This window comes from Pteropus alecto, unplaced genomic scaffold (assembly GCF_000325575.1).
Source record: "Pteropus alecto unplaced genomic scaffold, ASM32557v1 scaffold95, whole genome shotgun sequence".
NCBI lineage: Eukaryota > Metazoa > Chordata > Mammalia > Chiroptera > Pteropodidae > Pteropus > Pteropus alecto.
This window is the reverse complement of record NW_006441071.1, coordinates 4,380,139-4,399,339: the sequence shown is the minus strand read 5'-3', so window position 1 is coordinate 4,399,339 and position 19,201 is coordinate 4,380,139. Positions and strand designations below refer to the sequence as shown.

General features: G+C 32.5%; 1 protein-coding gene across 1 annotated transcript in view; it reads left to right on the top strand.

Moving 5' to 3' along the window:
• Nucleotides 1-19,201, top strand: part of CCDC171 (coiled-coil domain containing 171) — a 256,342-nt gene that overhangs the window by 25,230 nt on the left and 211,911 nt on the right. Inside the window, exons 5-8 of the mRNA XM_025051395.1 lie at nt 1,019-1,193; nt 5,728-5,918; nt 7,517-7,648; nt 17,781-17,927. Of these exons, the coding sequence (XP_024907163.1) occupies nt 1,019-1,193; nt 5,728-5,918; nt 7,517-7,648; nt 17,781-17,927 (645 nt within the window). The remainder of the gene's footprint in view (nt 1-1,018; nt 1,194-5,727; nt 5,919-7,516; nt 7,649-17,780; nt 17,928-19,201) is intronic.

Sequence of the window (19,201 nt, the reverse complement as noted above, 5' to 3'; positions counted from 1 at the left end):
AGTGTAACTGCTGCTACACTCTACATTTGACAGCTACATATAGTAATTTCTGATGTTGCTCTTCAGAAATCCATTTTATTTTATTTAGTAATTAGATCATGTATTTTAGCCTTGTAGAGTATCTCAATGCTTTCCTAAATGATACTTTTCTAGCATTCTCTCATCCACCATCTTTTTCTCTCCCACTAGCAATAAGTAATTTGCTTTTTAAAAAACTATTATAACATTTTTACCTCTTTTATAAAACTTTTGGTATATACCTTCTTATAACATTGGATTTTTGAGATTAAGGGTCCTATAGTGTTTCTTTTCATATCTTTCACTGTACTTGACACATAGCAGATGTTTAATATTATTTAAGGAATCATTGACTAGATCATACAATTTTAGAGTAGGAAAGGATTTTATAAATCATATAGTTCTAAACTCCTTGACCTATCTTTTGTCATGTTACATGGAAGGATATTAGGTAAATTAAATCTAGTCATTAGATATTAGATAAATTAGATGTTAGTTCATTAAAATACCTGTAAGATTGGTACTTTATTACTTTATGCTAGATCAGGTAATGTCATAATCAAGAGAAATAATATAGTCAGTATTTACCAAACTATATTTTGCTGCAATTTGCTTCTCAATTTCATTTAGGAAATAGGAGAGGAGAGAATGAATTTTTTCAGTGCTTACTGTGAGTCATGCATTTTTTTCATTTCTTGGGTATGACTATTTGATTAAAACTTGTGATTATTTTTCTAAGAAGTTCATATAAGAATTTTTTTGTTTTTATTTTTTTCTTTAGTGAGTTCTCGAAAATAAAATTACTAGTGTCATTTGGTGAGTAAGGCTAATGTTTCTTTTCTAGTCTTTCAGGAAGTATAAAGTTATAAATTCTTGTCTTGTAAATACTATAGAAACAAGCTTCTCTAAAAATTTAAATGTTTGGGTGAATGATCTCATAATGATCTTGGAGACATATTTTAATATTGGTTTATGATATCAGGAATATATATGTTTTTAGCTGGCTGGCTATGAGAGCCAGATCGCCAAGCTGCGATCTGAGGTTGAAAAAGGAGAGGCATTGCGACAAAGTCTGGAATATGACCTGGCTGTTGCCAGAAAGGAAGCTGGTCTTGGAAGACGAGCTGCTGAAGAAAGGTTGGCTGAGGCACATAGGATCCACGAAAAACTCTGTGGTAGGACCATTTTCATTTCTTTCCATGTTAAGAATTGTAACCTCATTGTGTATCATCGTTCACTGTTGTGTATGCATTCCATATAGGGTCAGAGGAAGAGTTTTGATTCATTGACTGGGCATGTATAAAGTCTTCTGGAAATTATGTGAACATTCATCTACTTTACATTATTTTTTTAATGTGTATGTATGGGAAAAGGGGTTCAAAATTCTGTTAACCATTTTTTAGGGCACTTGTTCCATGAAAAATCAGCAGAATCACATAGAGATTTAAATACTCATATATTCTAGGCTTCCTATCACATATAGTCTGAATCAGAATCTCTAATGAGACAATCTGTATGTGCAAGAACTACTGCAGGTGATTTTGTTGATTAGCTAGCTTTAGGAACCACTGGGTCAGAGTGTGTTGCCTAGAGTAAAAGGCAGTTGATTTAATCCTCAAAAGTTACCTCTTATATAGAATATGACCATCTTTTAAAATCTTTACATAAGTATAATATATATAAAGAAATGTGCCTAGATAAGTATAAGCTGATAACAAGAACCCACATCATGGAATAGAAAATTACCAGAAGTCCTTCTATGTAGATAATTACTATCCTGATTTTTATTAGTGAGGATTAATTTTGCCTTTTTTTTGTTACTTTATATGATTGCAATATACTCTTTTGAATCTGGCTTTGTTCCTTCAACGTTGTGTTTGCTAGCTCACCCTTAATGTATGAACTTCATATTAATGTTTAGTATATGGTGTGAACATACCACACTTACATTTATCTATTTACTATGAATGGGCAGTTGAGTAGTGTCTGTGCTTTAGTTATTAAGAATAATGCTGCTATGAATATTTTTGTACACAGCAGGTTTTAATTAAGAGAGCACTGAACATGAATGCAGAAGATTTAGATTTGAGTCTGTTTCTACCACTTATTTACTGATATTTGAACCTAGGTTTTAAGGGTGAAATCAGAAAATGAAAGTGCTCTATTAACTGCATGGGGATGAATAAATGTTAAGTTATAAATATTGCAAAGGTTACAAACCTTAGTCTTGGCCAGCTGTCTTGGGTTATTGCTATTGGTCAGAGTATTTTTGATTACCTCTGGCTTTTAGTAAGTACACCACTATCTAGAACTTAGGAATAAAAGGATTGCAAGGCACTGGATATACAAGTTAATGATCATTTAACTATGAGGAAATTGAAGTCCAGGGAAGATGGGAAATTACTTGCCCAAAGTCAAATAATTTCAGACACATTTGAGGAAATGAAGGAATGGCCATCAATCACATGAAAAATGCTTAACCTTGCTTATCATTAGGGAAATGCATACATACCCATCAAGTAGCTCTAACTGAAAAAACTCAATACCAAATGTTAGTGAGAATGTAGAGCAACTGGAACTCTTATACATTGTTAGTGGGAGAGTAAAATGGTACAACTACTTTGGGAAAAAACCTGGCAATTTCTTTTCAAATAAACATACCTTTTTCCTATGATCCAGCAGTTTCACCTTTTGGTATTTTTCCCTGAGAAACATATGTCCACAAAAGACTTGCATACCAATTTTACAGCAGGTCCTTCATGACAACCCCAAATTAGAAAACAAACAAGCAAACCCCGCATGTTCATTGACAAGAGAATGAAGAAACAATTTGTGTTATATTCATACAATGAAATACTACTCAGCAAAAAAAATGAACCGACTACTGATACATGCAATAACATGAATGAATCTCAAAAACATTATGTTGAGTGAAGCTTTACACATAAGAGGACATCCTGTATGATTCTGTTTTTATAAATTTCTGGGACAAAAAACAGTAATTGTTGGTGAAAAAGAAATCAGAACAGTGGCTGCCTCTGGGATGGGTCGACAGTGGAGATTGACTGGGAAAAGGTGTGAGGAAACTTTTGGGTTAAAGGAAATATTCTGTAGTTTAGGAGTCTGGGTTGTATGAGTGTATGCATTTGTCAAATCTCTGGTACACTTAAGAGTTGTGCATTTCACTATATGTAAATTTTACCTACAAAAAAGTAAACTATAGAATTCTAGTTAATGATATGGATGCTGAATTATTTAGGAGTGAAATGTGCTCATACTTGCAACTTGCTTTGAAATGCATAAAAAGTATGATGGTCTGATGGATAAATGAATGGATACATAGGTGGGTGAATGTGTGATAAAGCAGATATATCAAAATGTTAATCATAGAGTCTAGGTGGTGGGTTTGTGGGTGTTCATTGTACAATACTTTCAACTTTCTGTAGTTTTGAAATTTTTATGATAAAAGTTTGAGGGGAGAGTAAAAACCTAATGGAGTTATGGGATATTAAGAAAGATAATCTCATGATGATTGAGAGAATAAGAGACATGATAAGAAAGAAAATTTTGGAACCTGGAAAGCAAATGGAAAAGGGATAACTGAGTTAGCAGACCTGAGATGTTAGAATCCTAAGGCAGGAGGGGAAGGCTGGCAGATAACTTGTTAGTCAAAAATCTTATGAACTGGAAACTCTTTTGATATTAGGAATTGGAATAACAGTAGTGGGTAAAATAGAGTTAGATGAAAACTATTTGTTCTAGAAGCAGCTAGGTTCTAAAATCCCCTTCTCAAGAGCATGCCACTCTGGAATTGTTCTTACTCAGGAGGCTTAATGTCTGGAGATGGTGAAATAGAGGGTCCCCAGACTGGCAAAAACAGTAGGATAGCATACTCAATGCTGAATATTGAGGAACGATTCCTTCCAGCTTCCTTTTTCTGTTGGCTTCCTTAAAAGCTATCACCAGATTTCTGTACCCTACGTGGGAGCTTGGAAGGCTCTTCTTTGGGTCATTTGACCAAGCCAAGAGTTAAAAACGAATGATACTGATATTGGGTTTTCCTGATAAATGGCCCAGCCAGATTCTCCTCCAGTGAAGACCACAGGTGCCGAGCTCCTTACAACTTGGAATCTGGGTTGTGGGTATATAGATGGGTAAAAGGTATGTCACCCTTATAGTTATTCTTAATCAAGAGCAGACAACCAAGAATTACCAGATTCTTAGGGAAAGCCTCTAAATGGAGAGAAAAACAACTAACTTGGAAGAATCAGAAATTCTGCAGGGAGATTTAGCAAACAAGTAACATTAATAGACTCAGAGTTGAAAGAGAATATATGGCATCCATGAGGCAAGAACCAGACCCAACAAAAAAGAAAGCTCTTAGAAATTAAAAATATTAAATCAGAAATGAAAAATGTCAATAGAAGGAATGGAAGATGAAGATGGAATAAATTCCCCCAGAAATTACGGTAAAAAGGCAGGGAGAATTGAAAGACGTACGAACTGGAAACACCTTTGGAGAGAAAAGAGAAGAAAATTTGAAGACAAATTTGAATAATAGGGAATATCGAAAGAGATGAGAGAAAACATATAGGGATAAGTCATCAGTGAAATTATTTAAGAAAACATCTCAGAACTAAAGGTTATGAGTTGCCAGATAGAAAGGGCCCACTGAATCTTCACCACAATGGCATAGCATTATGAAATTTCAGAAAAGTAGAGACAAAGAGAATATCCTGAAGCTTTCAAAGAGAAAAGAAAAGGAAATAAAAGGAAAGAGGTCACATGTAGAGAGACAGAAATCAAAATGACCTCAAACTTATTACCTGCAGTACAGGGTGCTAGACCGTGGAATAATCTTTGTAGAGAGTAAGATGATGGAAGGGAGACTTTTTGTACCTTTTATACCTTTGAAGTTTGAACCTTTGGATTATATGATCTATTCAAAACAATTATAATTTAAAAATAATAGTACTAATTGCGGCATTTTTAAACAAGTGTGTTTGTACACATTTTCTCACTTTATTTTCACAAAAACTTAAGTAGGAGGCATTATATTCTGAGGGTCAGAGAGGTAGGCGATGGGGCCAGACCTGGAAGCCTTTTATTACTTTTTTTCTGGATGCTGAAACAGAGCAGCAGCCCTAGTGGAGAGACATTGTTTATTTTTGAGGTAATACTAGGATGAGAGGGGATTGAGTATAATTTAGTGGGAGTAAATAGCTATATTTCTAAGAGTTAGAGGAGTGGTTCCCAGCCTCAGTTTTTTGCACCTCATGTGTAAGATGTGTTATAATGAATTTGTTGCCAATAGTCAAATATGGAAATTTGTAATCTATCAAGTCCTTTTAAAAAGTAGCCCTATATGTCACAGTCCTTAAAAAAGATTTGATTTTCTTGAACAGGACAAAAAGCAGTAGAGCTGGAGCTGGTGCCAGAGGTGTACCTAAACCCGGTCATGTTTCTGGGAACATATCATTACCGTTTCAGGGTAAAGTCACCTTTATCCAGAGCGGAATAAGAGATCAAGGAACGATAGAAGAGTTGTTTTGGGACAGCGAGCTTTTCAAGAGTTTACTGGTGTGAAGTGGTTACAGGTTTTGTCCTAATATCACACTGTAAATCAGCTCCAAGGTGTAGGTTTTTGAACTCCGGAGAATTTAACTTATGGTTGTACGTATACTTATTATTCTTTTATCTTTTTAATAGCTCAGAATACAGAACTTCAAGGAAGGGCCAGTGAGATTGAGAATGTATTTCAGACTTCTCAGCAGAAATGGAAAGAAGAATGCAGAAGATTTGAACGTGATTTGGAGGAAAGAGATAATATAATTCAAAATTTCAATCAAAAATACGATTCACTTATGAAAGAAAAAAGCAGGCTAGAGAAAACTCTGCAGGTAAAATATTTTTATAAAGGAATTTTGCTCTATGTACTGTTCATTGGATGTGTTATACATTATTTGAAGTTATCCTTAGAAAGGAAAATACCTACCAGAAAGCAAGAAAATCTGATTTCCTCTTTCCTTCACTCCCTCTCTCCCTTTTTTCCTTTTTAGGGGCATTTTTGCGGGTCTCTTTTGATATATGCTTTAGAATATGTTAATGAGTATACTGTTTCTTTTGTGAAAAACAGTTTCAGATCTCTGATCGAAATTTCAAAAACAAACACTTATATGGGCATATTGTAAGAATATAAGAGCCTAGAGCCCTATTAGTCCAGCAGCATGAAAATTTGGAATTTTAGAAATATGGGTGGGTCCTAGATTTGGTCTAAATATATTATAAATATAGAAAAATATTTACATATCTGATACACATTTTATTATCCATGTAGAGCTCGTTATATATAGATGTGTAAAAAATTTGATGTCCTTTTACTAAAATTATTGTAAGCTATCTATTTTCCATTGTTTGTACCTTTTTATAGTCCAGAGTAAAAGTATGGTTTAAGGTTGAGGTTGCCGGCCACTTAGAAGATAGATTTTGAATTGTCTTTGTTTACCATGTTTTTGAAGTACCAATTTAAATAAAAAAGTACATGATAAAAATGCTTTACATTTACCATTGCTGTAAATGGCTTTTCAGAATATTGGAAATAAATCTTCATGAAAAAATAATTTTACAAAAGCATTTACTAAATGTTAAAATTTTGACACAAGGGTTCCCAGACATGGTCAGATCTACTTTTGATTTCTTTCACATCAATAGTCATACTTTGTGTCTTGTTTATCTCTGTATTCCTAGATCCTAGAACAGTGGCTGGCATCTGTAAGTGCTCCATTAGTATGTGAATGGCGGGAATTTAGGTGGCAAGTCCCTGGGTGGCCCTGTGTACACTTCCCCACATGAAATATCTTGGAGGAATGGGGAAGAGTAATGGTGGCAGCATTCCTTATAGTCAGCCTGCACCTCAAGTTACAAGATCTTGATCAGCTACCTAGACCTTAGCTATAGTCCAAACTTTAAAAAATATTTTTTGACTTTTCAAATTTTTAAGACTAGAATTTCTTATTCTGATTTGTTGCACAAAACTCCCTTTTTATCACCCTTTTGGAAATACAGTGTTTTTTGTCAGATTTATAGATACATTATCAGGGATAATCCAAACAGTTTGTTCATAGGTAATGAGAGATTTTCATACTACTTTACACATAGATTTAAATCGGTTGCATATTATCTATGTACTTAGTTTTTGTCGCATTCATTTTGTTCAAACCTCTAAAGTTAAAATGTTCAGAAAAATTGATTTAAATATATGCATATGTATGTATATATAAAATTTTGCTTAAATTAAATGGATAAGCATAGTTTCTTATTCAGATCTGTATTTTGATGATCCAATATAATAGTTTTATTAATGATTTTAACATAAATTATAATGAGTTTTAATAGGATAGGTAAGTAGAGCCCTTTGTACATTTAAATTGGGGGTGAAGGAAGAAAGATAACTTTTATCGATTTAATAGTGAAGCAAGATTTTATTCATATAAATTAGGAAGCGTTGGAAAAACATCAGCAGGAGAAGAATGACATGGAGTCTCATATCAGGGAGACAGCATTGGAGGAGTTTAGATTACAAGAAGAACAATGGGAAGCAGAAAGAAGAGAGTTACAATTTATAGTACAGGTATTTTAAAAATAATAATACGGTTCCTTAAGTAAGTCTTTTTAATGCTTATGATATTAAAAATTACATTTGTGCTATAATTGACTGTCTTATTCAAGGGGAAAATAATTCCTAGTCTTTGATCTCTGGAAAGCTGTGTTTCATTTGTAGTTATATGACAATATGGGCAGCTGTTACCAACAGATATCATTAGAGTTGGGTGAGTTCTATTGCATAAATTATGTGATTTTGAGAAGGACATATGTATGTGTATATCTGGTATTTTATTTTCCCAATTTAAAATGTGAGACTGTTAGTCTTTAATAGCATAAAGAAATAGAATGGATTTCATGTACAAATCTTATAGTAGAGTGATTACGTGCACAAATTTATAGTATGGTGATTTTTAAATTCTTTTTAAGTAGTGTAGATTTTTAACCATCTTTTATTAACCACTCCCCTGCAATACACAGAATCCCTAGGGCTTCAAATAGTCCAGTTTGAAAATCACTGATTACATCTAACCCCCTTTATAGATGAGCAGATGGAGATTTATGATTCACTCGGATCATAGACTGAGTGATTAATATGGGAAAAGACTACAAGTCTTCAGATTCTCACTCTGGTGCATTTTGCATTTTTTTAGGAGATTATATGTAAATTATTTTGAAAGAGAGTTAGGAGAAATTCATAATGTGAATTCACTAACCAACTCTTAAAATTTCAGATAAATTTCCATTATTTCTTCTATTACTTATTTTGTGATGAAACTTTTTCTACACAAAATGACAAATTGAGTTAGTCTTTATATAGACGTCAAAGATATGCATTCTTCACAGAATGAAAAATATCCATCTAAAATTAATTTTGGAGTAGCTTTGCGTTAGAAACAACTTTGCAAGGCAAAGGAGGCTAAAACCATGCAGAGGATAGGAGGAATTTTATTTCTTTAAGAGTGAAAGCTGGAAGTAAACAGTGAAAATACTCAATTTGTCGTGTATGTAAGTATTCAGAATACCAATGAAACGGGTTTTCCCAAACCTTTGGTCATTGGGCAATGCTTTTCTTCCCAGTTACTGTCTCTGTAGAATCTGGAAAGTCATTGCAAACACCCTTTAGACTTCTTGGTAGTCTTAGAGTCTGTAATTTGTATGGTTTGTTCATTCATTCATTCTCTAAGTACTTAACAAGTTCCTGCTTTGGATACTAAGGATATCAAAGTGATTATGATAGGATTTCTGTCCTGGAGGATCTTTCAACATAGAGATACATGTAAAGAGAGAAAATATATTGGAAAATAAAATTTTGAACAAAATGCTAGGGGACCATAAAAGAGAAATTGATTAACTGCTTGGAAGACCGGGGAAATTCTCACAGAGCAAATGACATTTGAGCTGTGTTGATAATTAAAGGCTACCTGGAAAAATCAAGTGAATGTAAGTAAATGAAAATAACCCTTTCATTTCTAACCACTCAGAAATCTCCAGTGCCACCAGTCAGAAGCCTGAAACTTGTAAAACATGATTCAAAAACCTGTATTAAGTATGGGGATGATGTGATTTTGGTGCCATTTCTGGGGCAATCCAATAAATCTCAGATGAAACATATATGGTTATGCCAGACTTTATATTATGAAGTAGTAAAACAAATTAAAATTCTGTATGAGTCTGTAATTATTATGTGTGGAGAAGAATAGAGGAACATACTCTGTAATATAAAGATAAATTTTATATTATTTTGTGACCGAAGTGTTCAGAACTCTGAATTTCTTGTCCTTTTTAAATTAACCAAAGAAAACGGTTTTTCCCTTTATAAAGCAAGAAACTGTATAAAAAACTATAAAAAATAGTCTTTTAAACAGCTTCAGGGGTAGATTGAAATTCTCTATTGGCTGTTGATGGGTATAGATTTCCATCTATTAGTGCTAGCATCATATAGTGCTCTCTTTGTGTAGCTCTCTAAGGAATTCAGTTTTTAAAATAAGTTAAAAAAACCTAAGTGAAACCTCATCTTTAACAGAAAGCTGGTGTGTAATATTTCTCTCATCTCGGCTTTATAATTCACATGCATTATAAAAAGAAAAATCTTAATTTTATGCCATGCCCCCTGTCTTTCCTAGTAATTGAAACTCTAAATAGAAGTATACTTTTCTGGAATAGTAATGGGAATTTTTAGTGAAGTTACCTCAAAAGTTACCTCTTTTTAAGATAGGATTCCTCATTTTTTTAAACGCGTTGCCTCTTTTGATAAACATGAAATTTCCATGTCTTTCTTTAGGATTATTTGAAATTTCAGAGCAAATCTAAACCATGTAGTTTTAGAACACAATATTTATGTTGATCTTGAAAAAATATGTATGTATTATTTTGTTTTGTTTTTATCTCTATTTAGATTTTTTATTTAAAATGAACAATCATTTTGTTTTTATTTATCTTCTTCATTCCTGCAATAGCAGTGTGAACTTTGAGGAAACTTATTCCCAAAAACTTTTCTGTTGTGCGCCGTGTGGGACATTCAGCGACAAAGCTCTTTTTATGAACCATTATGCCCTTTCCTTTGTCCTTTTTTCCAGTTCATTTCAATGTATAATTTATCAGGATTGTGAGCAATTTGAAGATGAAAGTGAATGTTTTTTGAATTTATTTTATTTCTAAAATTCTACACCTCAACCAGGGAATAAAATGATCCTGTTCTTATTCAGTGACTAAATTTGGTTTATGTAACTAGTGATTAAGGGGTGTGAGAGTTTGTGATGGCAAAGAGCATGGGAAACAAATTGAAAAGTCATGCCATAAACTAAAAAGAGAGGAGGAAGAGTAGGAAGGCGTCAGACTAGGATTAGGTATCAGTAAGTTGTACAATAAGACAGCTGGTAGAATTGAGTTGCAACATGTTTAAGTCTGACCTGGTAAACACAGTTGTGATCTAGGGATAGCTTGGAAAAAGTTACATGGAAAGGAAGTGTTTAAGAAGTTTGCCTAAACGATCTAGGCAACAAGAAGTATTTCTTTGTAGTTTCTTGGGAAACTGTCCACTGGGGCCCTGTCTAAGCAAATGGCATACAGAATGGCTCTGGTACTGCATGTTTTTTCCAAACAGGAAATATCTTAATATTATAAACTGAATATCTTAATATTCAGTTTATAAAATTATATTGTGTTCATTGTAAAAATGCCCCTAATTTAGGGAAATTTAAAAGCATTAAGTGAAGGTCTTCCCTCTCCCCCTCCAATCCCACTCTTTATCTAAGGATAAATAAACAAATATTATTGTATTTACATAGATGAAATTACATGCCTCAGTAATATTTGGTGTACATCTTTTGATGTCATTACATTATTTTTGTAGTGTTTGCCGGATAATCTGTCATGTTGGAAGTTGCCAATATATTTAAGGAATCTCTTATTGGTGGACATTTTATTTTCTTTAAAATTTTTTGCTCTAATTATAAATGATTCACTAATATGCTTGTTCATATCTTTGAGTTGTTGTAGAATTGATTCAGCTTAATACCTAGAAGTTTGCTGGGTCTGCAAGCTCATGGATTTATAATTATGATAGGTATTACACAAAATTAGTACTAGTTTGTACTCTACTGCAGCAAACACTATTTTTGATTGTAGAACTGTGCTGACTTTGGGGCTTAGAGAGAAGGAGCTTGTTCTGGCTCTTTCAGGAGATAAGCATGTACTAGGTTCAGCTTGTAACTAGGTATCTTGATATATTTCATAGGCTAGGATGCATTTCTAACCCAACTTCTATACTTCAGAACTGAAACCATATTGTGAAGTCTGAGAAATGTTGTTTACATGACTACATGTGAAGAATTATACTTGTTGGGCTGTGTTTCTGGAAGAAGTGGAAAGAAAGCAAGTTTATTTTCTAATAGCACAATGTGGTTTCCTGTGATGTTAAATGTCAGTTCAAAAACAAGCCTCATTTCAAAATATTTTAAGTTCAACATCTCCCTCTAGTGGAAAAAAGAAAAACTACCCCAGTTTCCAATATCTTTAATATAATTTTGTTGCACACGCGTGCGCGCGCGCACACACACACCACCCGCCACACCCGTCTAGCCCACACTTACTTTTTTACTGTAAGGAAAATAAATTCTGTGACAAAATTTAAAAATTTTATTTGGAAGGAGGCAAATTAATCTTGATGTATATAAATGCGTGAGGTATTTTATAATTCTTTTTGGATTTTCTTGTGTGTTATAATGCACCCCAGACTTGAATTGTATTGATAAAACCATAAACTTAAAACAAATATTTGAACATACAAAAATAATAGGGAGTTTTAAAATTAATATCCAGTATAACCAATACTTACCATTTAGATCATACATTTGTCATATATGCTTCAATTAAAAACCAATGATAAATTGTTAGATCACTGAAGACTAACTATTCTGAGTCACTTCAGATCCCACCACCACCCCACCTCAAAAGATAACCATCATTTGGGAAGTTGGTATTTAATTTTTTGTTTGTATATTTTGATAGTATATCATTATTTTAGTATTTTGTTTTAAAAAGATACATAGAATGTCATACAGTATGCATCTTTTTCCCACTTGTGTTTTTCACTTGTTTTATTGAGATTTATTTAAGTTAATAAACTAGCTTTGTGCTTCATTCAATTTAACTTCTATATAGTATTTTATCCTATGCAAATACCATAATAAATTTACCCATTACCTGATTGTTGGAGATTTAAGTTCTTTTCAAGTATTTATTACAGACAGTGCTTCTATGAACAGCAAATATTTTTGTCTCTGCGGGTATATGTTTAGTGTATATGCAGTCATTAGGGGGTAAAATATATGACAAATTATTCTTCCAAATGGTTGCACCCACTTAAGAGTTTCTTTTCTCTTACTGTCTCTAGAACATTTGGTATTTTTCATATTTCTTTTGTAATAAGATGTGTGTGAAATTATATATCATTCTTGCTTAAATATGTTTCTCTGACATTGAGCATGTTATATTTATTGGCCATTCATATTTCTTCTTTTCTGCACTGCCAGTTTATATTTTTTTCTTTGGATTGTTTGTATATTTTTATTAATTTATAGGAGCTTTTTATATATTTGGTTACTAATCTTTGGTTATTTATATCCCTACTGCAAAAATCTTTTTCTACTTTGTGGAGATCGGGAGATAATTTGCATTGTGTTCGATGTACAGTTTTAAATTTTAATGTAATTGAATTTATGTCTTCATGTATAGTGCTTTTCATGTATATGTAACATGAAGTCATAAAGACAATATTTTTCTCGGTACAGCATGAGATGAGATCTAATTTTGTTTTTTTCCAAGTGAATAACCAAATGTCCCAGTACCAGTTATTCAGCTGTCTATTCTGTTACCAGTTAGTGATTTATAATGTCGTCTCTGTCATACACCAAGTTCCTTTACATCTAAGACTTGATTCCTGGGCACTCTATTTCATTCCACTTACATATTTGTCTACTTATGAATCAATATTATTTCTATGGGTATTTCCTCAATTTTATAATGCAACTTTTGTATTGAATTTTCATTTCTGCTTTTAGGTTTTTAATTTCTAAGAGCTCTTGTTCTTTGATCATGCCTTTTTATAATAGTAGACTCTTCTTGTTTCATGCTTGTAGTATCTTGTTTTTAACTCTCTGAGGGTGTAAGTCATATTTGTATTGAAGGTATTTTTCCCCCATCTCTGATTGTCTTTATTTTCTCTCAGTGTTTCGCCCAATTTGTTTGTGGTAGTCTCTGATTTTCACGTGAGAAGATTTCCTCAAATATCTAATGATCCTTGGCTGTGTGTTCATATTAAAAATGAGGCACTGAAAAAGCTGAGAGGAAGCTCTGTGTGGAGAATTTTAAAAATGTCAGTATCCAAAGCTCTTTTCTCTTGGACTGGCAGTTTCCCCATGAAGGAATCTAGTCGTCTCCTTATGGTATTTTAAACGTAGGAATCAGCGTTCTGGGAGCTGAAGAGAGAGAGGGAGATGTGTCTCACCCTGACCCCCAGTTATATCTGATTTTCATGATCTCAGAACCTCTTTGGATCAACCTTTATACTTAGTAAATTCTTTCCTTTTTTTTCCAGGTTGGAGAGGGGAATTTGTCAGGGAGAGATCTGGCAGAGGTGGTCTGAGGATATAACTAACTGCTGCTTATAAAGGCTTCCAACAAAGTTCTCTGTTCATTTCTATCCCATGTCTTGCTTCAGGGGTCATTGGTGCTTCTAATTTCTGATCTTTTGTGGATCTTTATGAATCAGCTTGCTACTATGCTTATTCCTTTTTAAGTATTTACCAAAGTTGAATAAGCTGAACCTAAGCCATTTATCACTTGTCCATTTGCTTTTCATCTTCCAAATTAGCTTTTGACCTCTCTTATTGGCTGTCATCTCTGCCATTGTTTTTATTCTTTATTATTATTTAAGTGGGGTTTTGGAGCAAGCACAGGTGATTGGATATATTCGATCCAGTCTTTTTAACTCTTGATCCCCTCTTTCTGCTCTTTCTTCTTACTATCTTCTGATAGACCTACAGTCTCACTTTTAATCTCATAGTTGAGTTCTGGTTTAACTGAATGCTAGTGTTAAAAGCAGCTAGGCTGCTGTATTTCATAGCTGCAGCAGGTTTTTTTCCTTCTAGTTTTATTGAGATATAATTGATATATAAAATTGAATAGGTTTAAGGTGCAAAACATAATGATTTGGTATATATCTCTATTGCAAAATGATTACCACAGTAAGTTTAGTTAATGTCCATCAGCTCACATAGTTACATTTTTTTCTTGAGATGAGTTTTAAGATTTCCTTCCTTAGCAACTTTCAGATAGACGATACAATATTGTTAACTATAGTCACCATGCTGTACATTACATCCCCAGAACTTATTAAAACTAGAAGTTTGTACCTTTTGACTAACTTCATCCATTTAGCCCACCTCCCACCCGCTGCCTCTGGCAACCAGCAAGCTGATCTCTGTTTCTATGAGTTTGGTTTCTTTAGATTCCACATGTAAGTGAAAGCATATGATATTTAGCTTTCTCTGGCCTATTTCACTTAGCATAATGCTCTCAGGGTCCTTCTGTGTTGTCACAAATGGCAGAATTTTCTCTTTAATGGATGAATAATATTAGTCTGTCTGCCTAGCTAGCTATCTATATCACATTTTCTTTATATATTCATCCATTGATGGACTCTTAGGTTGTTTCCATGTCTTGGCTGTTGATTGACGCTGTTGATTTTTAAGGCCATCAGGAGCTGGGATGAGGGGCATGGGATAGGACAAATTAAAATGCCACAAAACTCACTATTTTTGTCAAGATTCAGCTGATTCTTTAGAATACATGCTTTTTGGATTATTGCAAACCTTTGGTTAATTTCTAGTTATGAAAAATTTGATCTTGACATTTTTTGCCAGTGTTCTTGTTGTTTTTATGGAGGAAAGGATTTTTTGGTCTTTACTCTGCCGTTCTGGACCTGTTTATGTTCTCTGAAGGTAATTAGAAGTTTTCTTCTTTTTAGTTTCTTTCAAGTTATTTTTCTTCTCCCAATTTGATGTAGATTTCGTCTGTTATGTTGGGGAATTTTTTCAAATATCCCTTTTATCACCTTGAAGAGTAGGGGACTAAGAAGCTTATTTGATGCTTTGAGTGTTTTGGTTAGCTATTTCAACCATGATCTTCACTGTAGGATTATCTGGCTGTATATTTGAAACTTAAGAAGAGGTAGGTAGTAGAAAACTTGGTTGAGTCGTCAAATTTTCAAGCCCTTATATTGCTTCACCAATGAATAAAATGAAACAAAGAACAAATAATTTCAGTATTACATAAACTCTAACAGAGAATGGAAAAATCTTGCTAATATGCTAAACTGACAGATCTTGGTACTAAACTGAAAAGGATCCAGGAAAAGATAATTATAGTTAATGTCACTCATGAATATGGATACAAAAATATTATACAAAATATTAGCCAACTGTATGCAACAAAATATAAAAATATAAAATATAAAAGGTCTTTATATAATAAATGCCAAGTGAGTTTAGCATTAGGAAATCAATGTAATTTTAACTTAATATAATCAGTTAACTTGATTATGTAATGTGTTTCTTGTAATGTGACTAGAATTCCTAAAAATCTCCACTGTTTGAGAAAAGTGGTTTTTCCTATAAAAACTGCGTGTGTGTTTCTATCCATATTCAAGAATGTATAGTAATTATCACATAGTATTAGTGACTACTTGACCTCTGCATTAGAACTGTGATTTTTATGTCAGAATTACATCTACGTCTTGAAAGACCTTTGTTTAAAACTTGCTTGATAAATAATATTTAATATAGGTCAAGTATCATAAAGTTAAAATCACACCGAAATAAGCATAATAAGCCTTAACTGATTGGCCATTGATTATTCAGTTGTTTCTTTTTATAGGATTAATTCACACTTGCATGGAATGATGGGCACACTCTTTGTTTAGGGGAATGGTATTTTAAATGACTGTATGTTGTCTTTCTATACTATGTATCAGTAAAATGGGAATCACAAGTCACATTTTCTTATAAGTAAATCTCATGATGCTTCCTGAATACTTTAATTTCTTTTACATTGTTTAATAAATATTTTTGGAAATAATTGCCATTAACTAGGGTACATGCATATTTTGGATATCGACTTTATTTTGTTTTTATTTCAAATTACTGGATTTACTTTGTGATTAACCTTGTAAATTGCTGTTTATTCACTTATAAGTATACATAGTACTCTAAGTGACAGATAAAAAATATCTGTAAATCAAGAAGGCATGTAATTTAACAGTGAATTTGAATTAATATTTGTACCATTGACTGAGGTGGGGAGACCTATCATGTAATAATAGTATCTTGTAGTGCTTAATGATCTTAAAAGTACTTTTATACATGAAGGTACTCTTATGATGAAATTGATTACATAAGGCTGTTCACAATACCATTTGTTTCTGAATCCAAAGTATCATTATAAAAACTGAGAGTGCTATCTGCTGGTTGTAGACAGTGTTGGCACACTTCTCCTCTGGTGCCCAGCTTTGTTCTTATCCATGCTTATTTACAGGCTGAAAATGTGTAGGTAGGTGAGCTTCTGTATACTAAGAAGTTTCTTACCTGAAGAAAATAATTCTTGAGAGTTCATGTATAGTAAGCTCTAGAATTGTAATCTTATGAATGAGAGGATGTGGAGAGATGAATTAAATTTTGTTTTTCATTCTTTGTGGACTGTACTGCTGGGTACTTTTCAAACTAGAGTCTTTTTATAGAGAATTATATTTGGTGCTTGCAACATTTCTCACTCAGATTCCAATGATACGTTTGAGTGGCAAGGGATACTTGGAAGCATGCATAAATATATGTCCCAGAATGAGATTACACTGATGAGGGAAAGGTAGGAAAGAGGGCTTTGTTAAAGACCTCAAAGGAGAGTGATGAATCTAGAGTATTTACTGGGGAAAATACCTTTGATATGCATGTTAATGTTATGTTTGAACTTCCATAAAATTCAACTGATTTCTGAGTATAGTTAGAGAAGGAGATGGAGAGATTTAAGGAGAAGACTACCTGATATTATTTTTCTTTCAATAGTACAGCAAAGATTCGAAAATTTAAAAACTGAAGAGAAAATGAAATACAGCCATCTAGTGGATGCAACTTTTAAGAGCTGCAGGCATGGTTGAAGTACCACAAACTCTCATAAAAATGTCTCAATGGTCATTATTAGGCATTGAGGCCAATCATTTCTTATCACACAAAGGACCAATATACATTTGTATTACTAAATACTTGAAAATTTTATTGAGAGAGGGAAACATAAATGGCAGTTGAACTACAGCATTATGTAAATACCCTCAAAAGTCAATTGAACTAACAAAATTATAGCAAGCTATACACATTTCAATTGTATGTATTAATCAGATTTCTTAAATTGTAAAACTCCAGTAGTGCTTTTTAAATATGTGTATATTCTGAAACATTGCTGGAAAATATCTAGGTCTCTTTTGCCTATATAAATTAACCTATTATTCTGGTTGAAGCACAATTTAGTTACCCACTGCCTTCTGTAGAATAAGTTTTAGTCATCATTGGCTTATAAACTTTATTGACCCCAAATGAATTATTTTCTAGGAGCAAGATAATGCTGTACAAAGTATGCATAAGAAAGTAGAAAAATTAGAAGCCGAACACATGGACTGCTCTGACATTTTACGGCAACAAACAAGTGAACTTGAATTTAGCACTCAACGAGAGGAATGTCTTAGAAAAGAATTTGAGGTATATTTTCTCATTCTTTTATAACATATATTATCTAGTCAGTAATTTAAGGTCAGAGAATATTTTACCTTTCAATAAAATCTAAAACTAACTTTTGGCATTTATTTATATCAAATATTTGGCTTCTTTGAAAACTTTTTTATTTGAGTAACTTACATTTTGTCTTTAATTTTAAAAATCATTTTTTAACCATTCTCATGAAATATTTGGAAAGTTTGAGGGCAATTGTTTACAGTGTAAGGCTGAGGAAGCAATACAGGAAGTGATTTTATATACATAATATTAGATTCTAACTTTGTAGTTTGAATTATGTATACTAGCTGCATGATTTTGTGGAATGATTTACAGGTAAGACTAGATGGGAAAGGAACATCAATTTATAAATGAAAAATATGATTTTATAAGTAAATAATAATGACATTTACTTTAATTAATCTTGAATCAAATCAAATCTTGGAATTAAATTTTTAATTCTTTTAAAAATTTTCTTTGTGGGAAATTAAATATTTTAATAAAGAAGTTTATCCTAAACATAACTTACAATTGTTATTAAGTAAATAAACATTTATAAAGACTATTTAATGATAAAATGCTAGCAGTACTCTTGTTAAACTCAGTGTTGTAATTTAACATTGTTTTGAAATTTTTAGCCAAATAAATAAATAAAGGCAAGAATAGCAGTATGAATTATAATTTTTGGAAAGAAGGAGGTATGATTCTTATTATTTTCAGATGATATGCTTGTAACTCTGAATGCTAAAACAAAAATATCAACTTTAAAATTATTGGCACTAGTAAGAACATTCAGTTAGGAGGCCAGGAAGAAAATAATATATAACAGTTATATTTACATTCTTACATACCAGCAATAGTCAGAGAATAAAATACTAAAAAAAGTTGTCTTCACCACAGTGATAAAAATAGGATTACAATTAACAACAAATACATGAAAAATTATGAAGTTTAACTGAGAGTCTTAAAAGAAAATGGCAAGACATTTTAGGAACATTTAACACTGTAAAGACATAGAGTCATCCCTGGATTATATTATGGATTATATTATGGGTTACAGCAGTTCCAATAAAAAATTCAATGAATTATTTTGAGAAGACAGATTCTAAAATTCATGTGAAAACTAAAGAGCCAGATGAGAATATTAGAATATTTGTATAAGAGTTATGTTTGGGAACTTACTATACCAGAAGTGAATATATATTGTAGAATTTCAGTAACGAATCAGTTGTGGTTTTTGGTTCTATGTAACAGAAACAAAC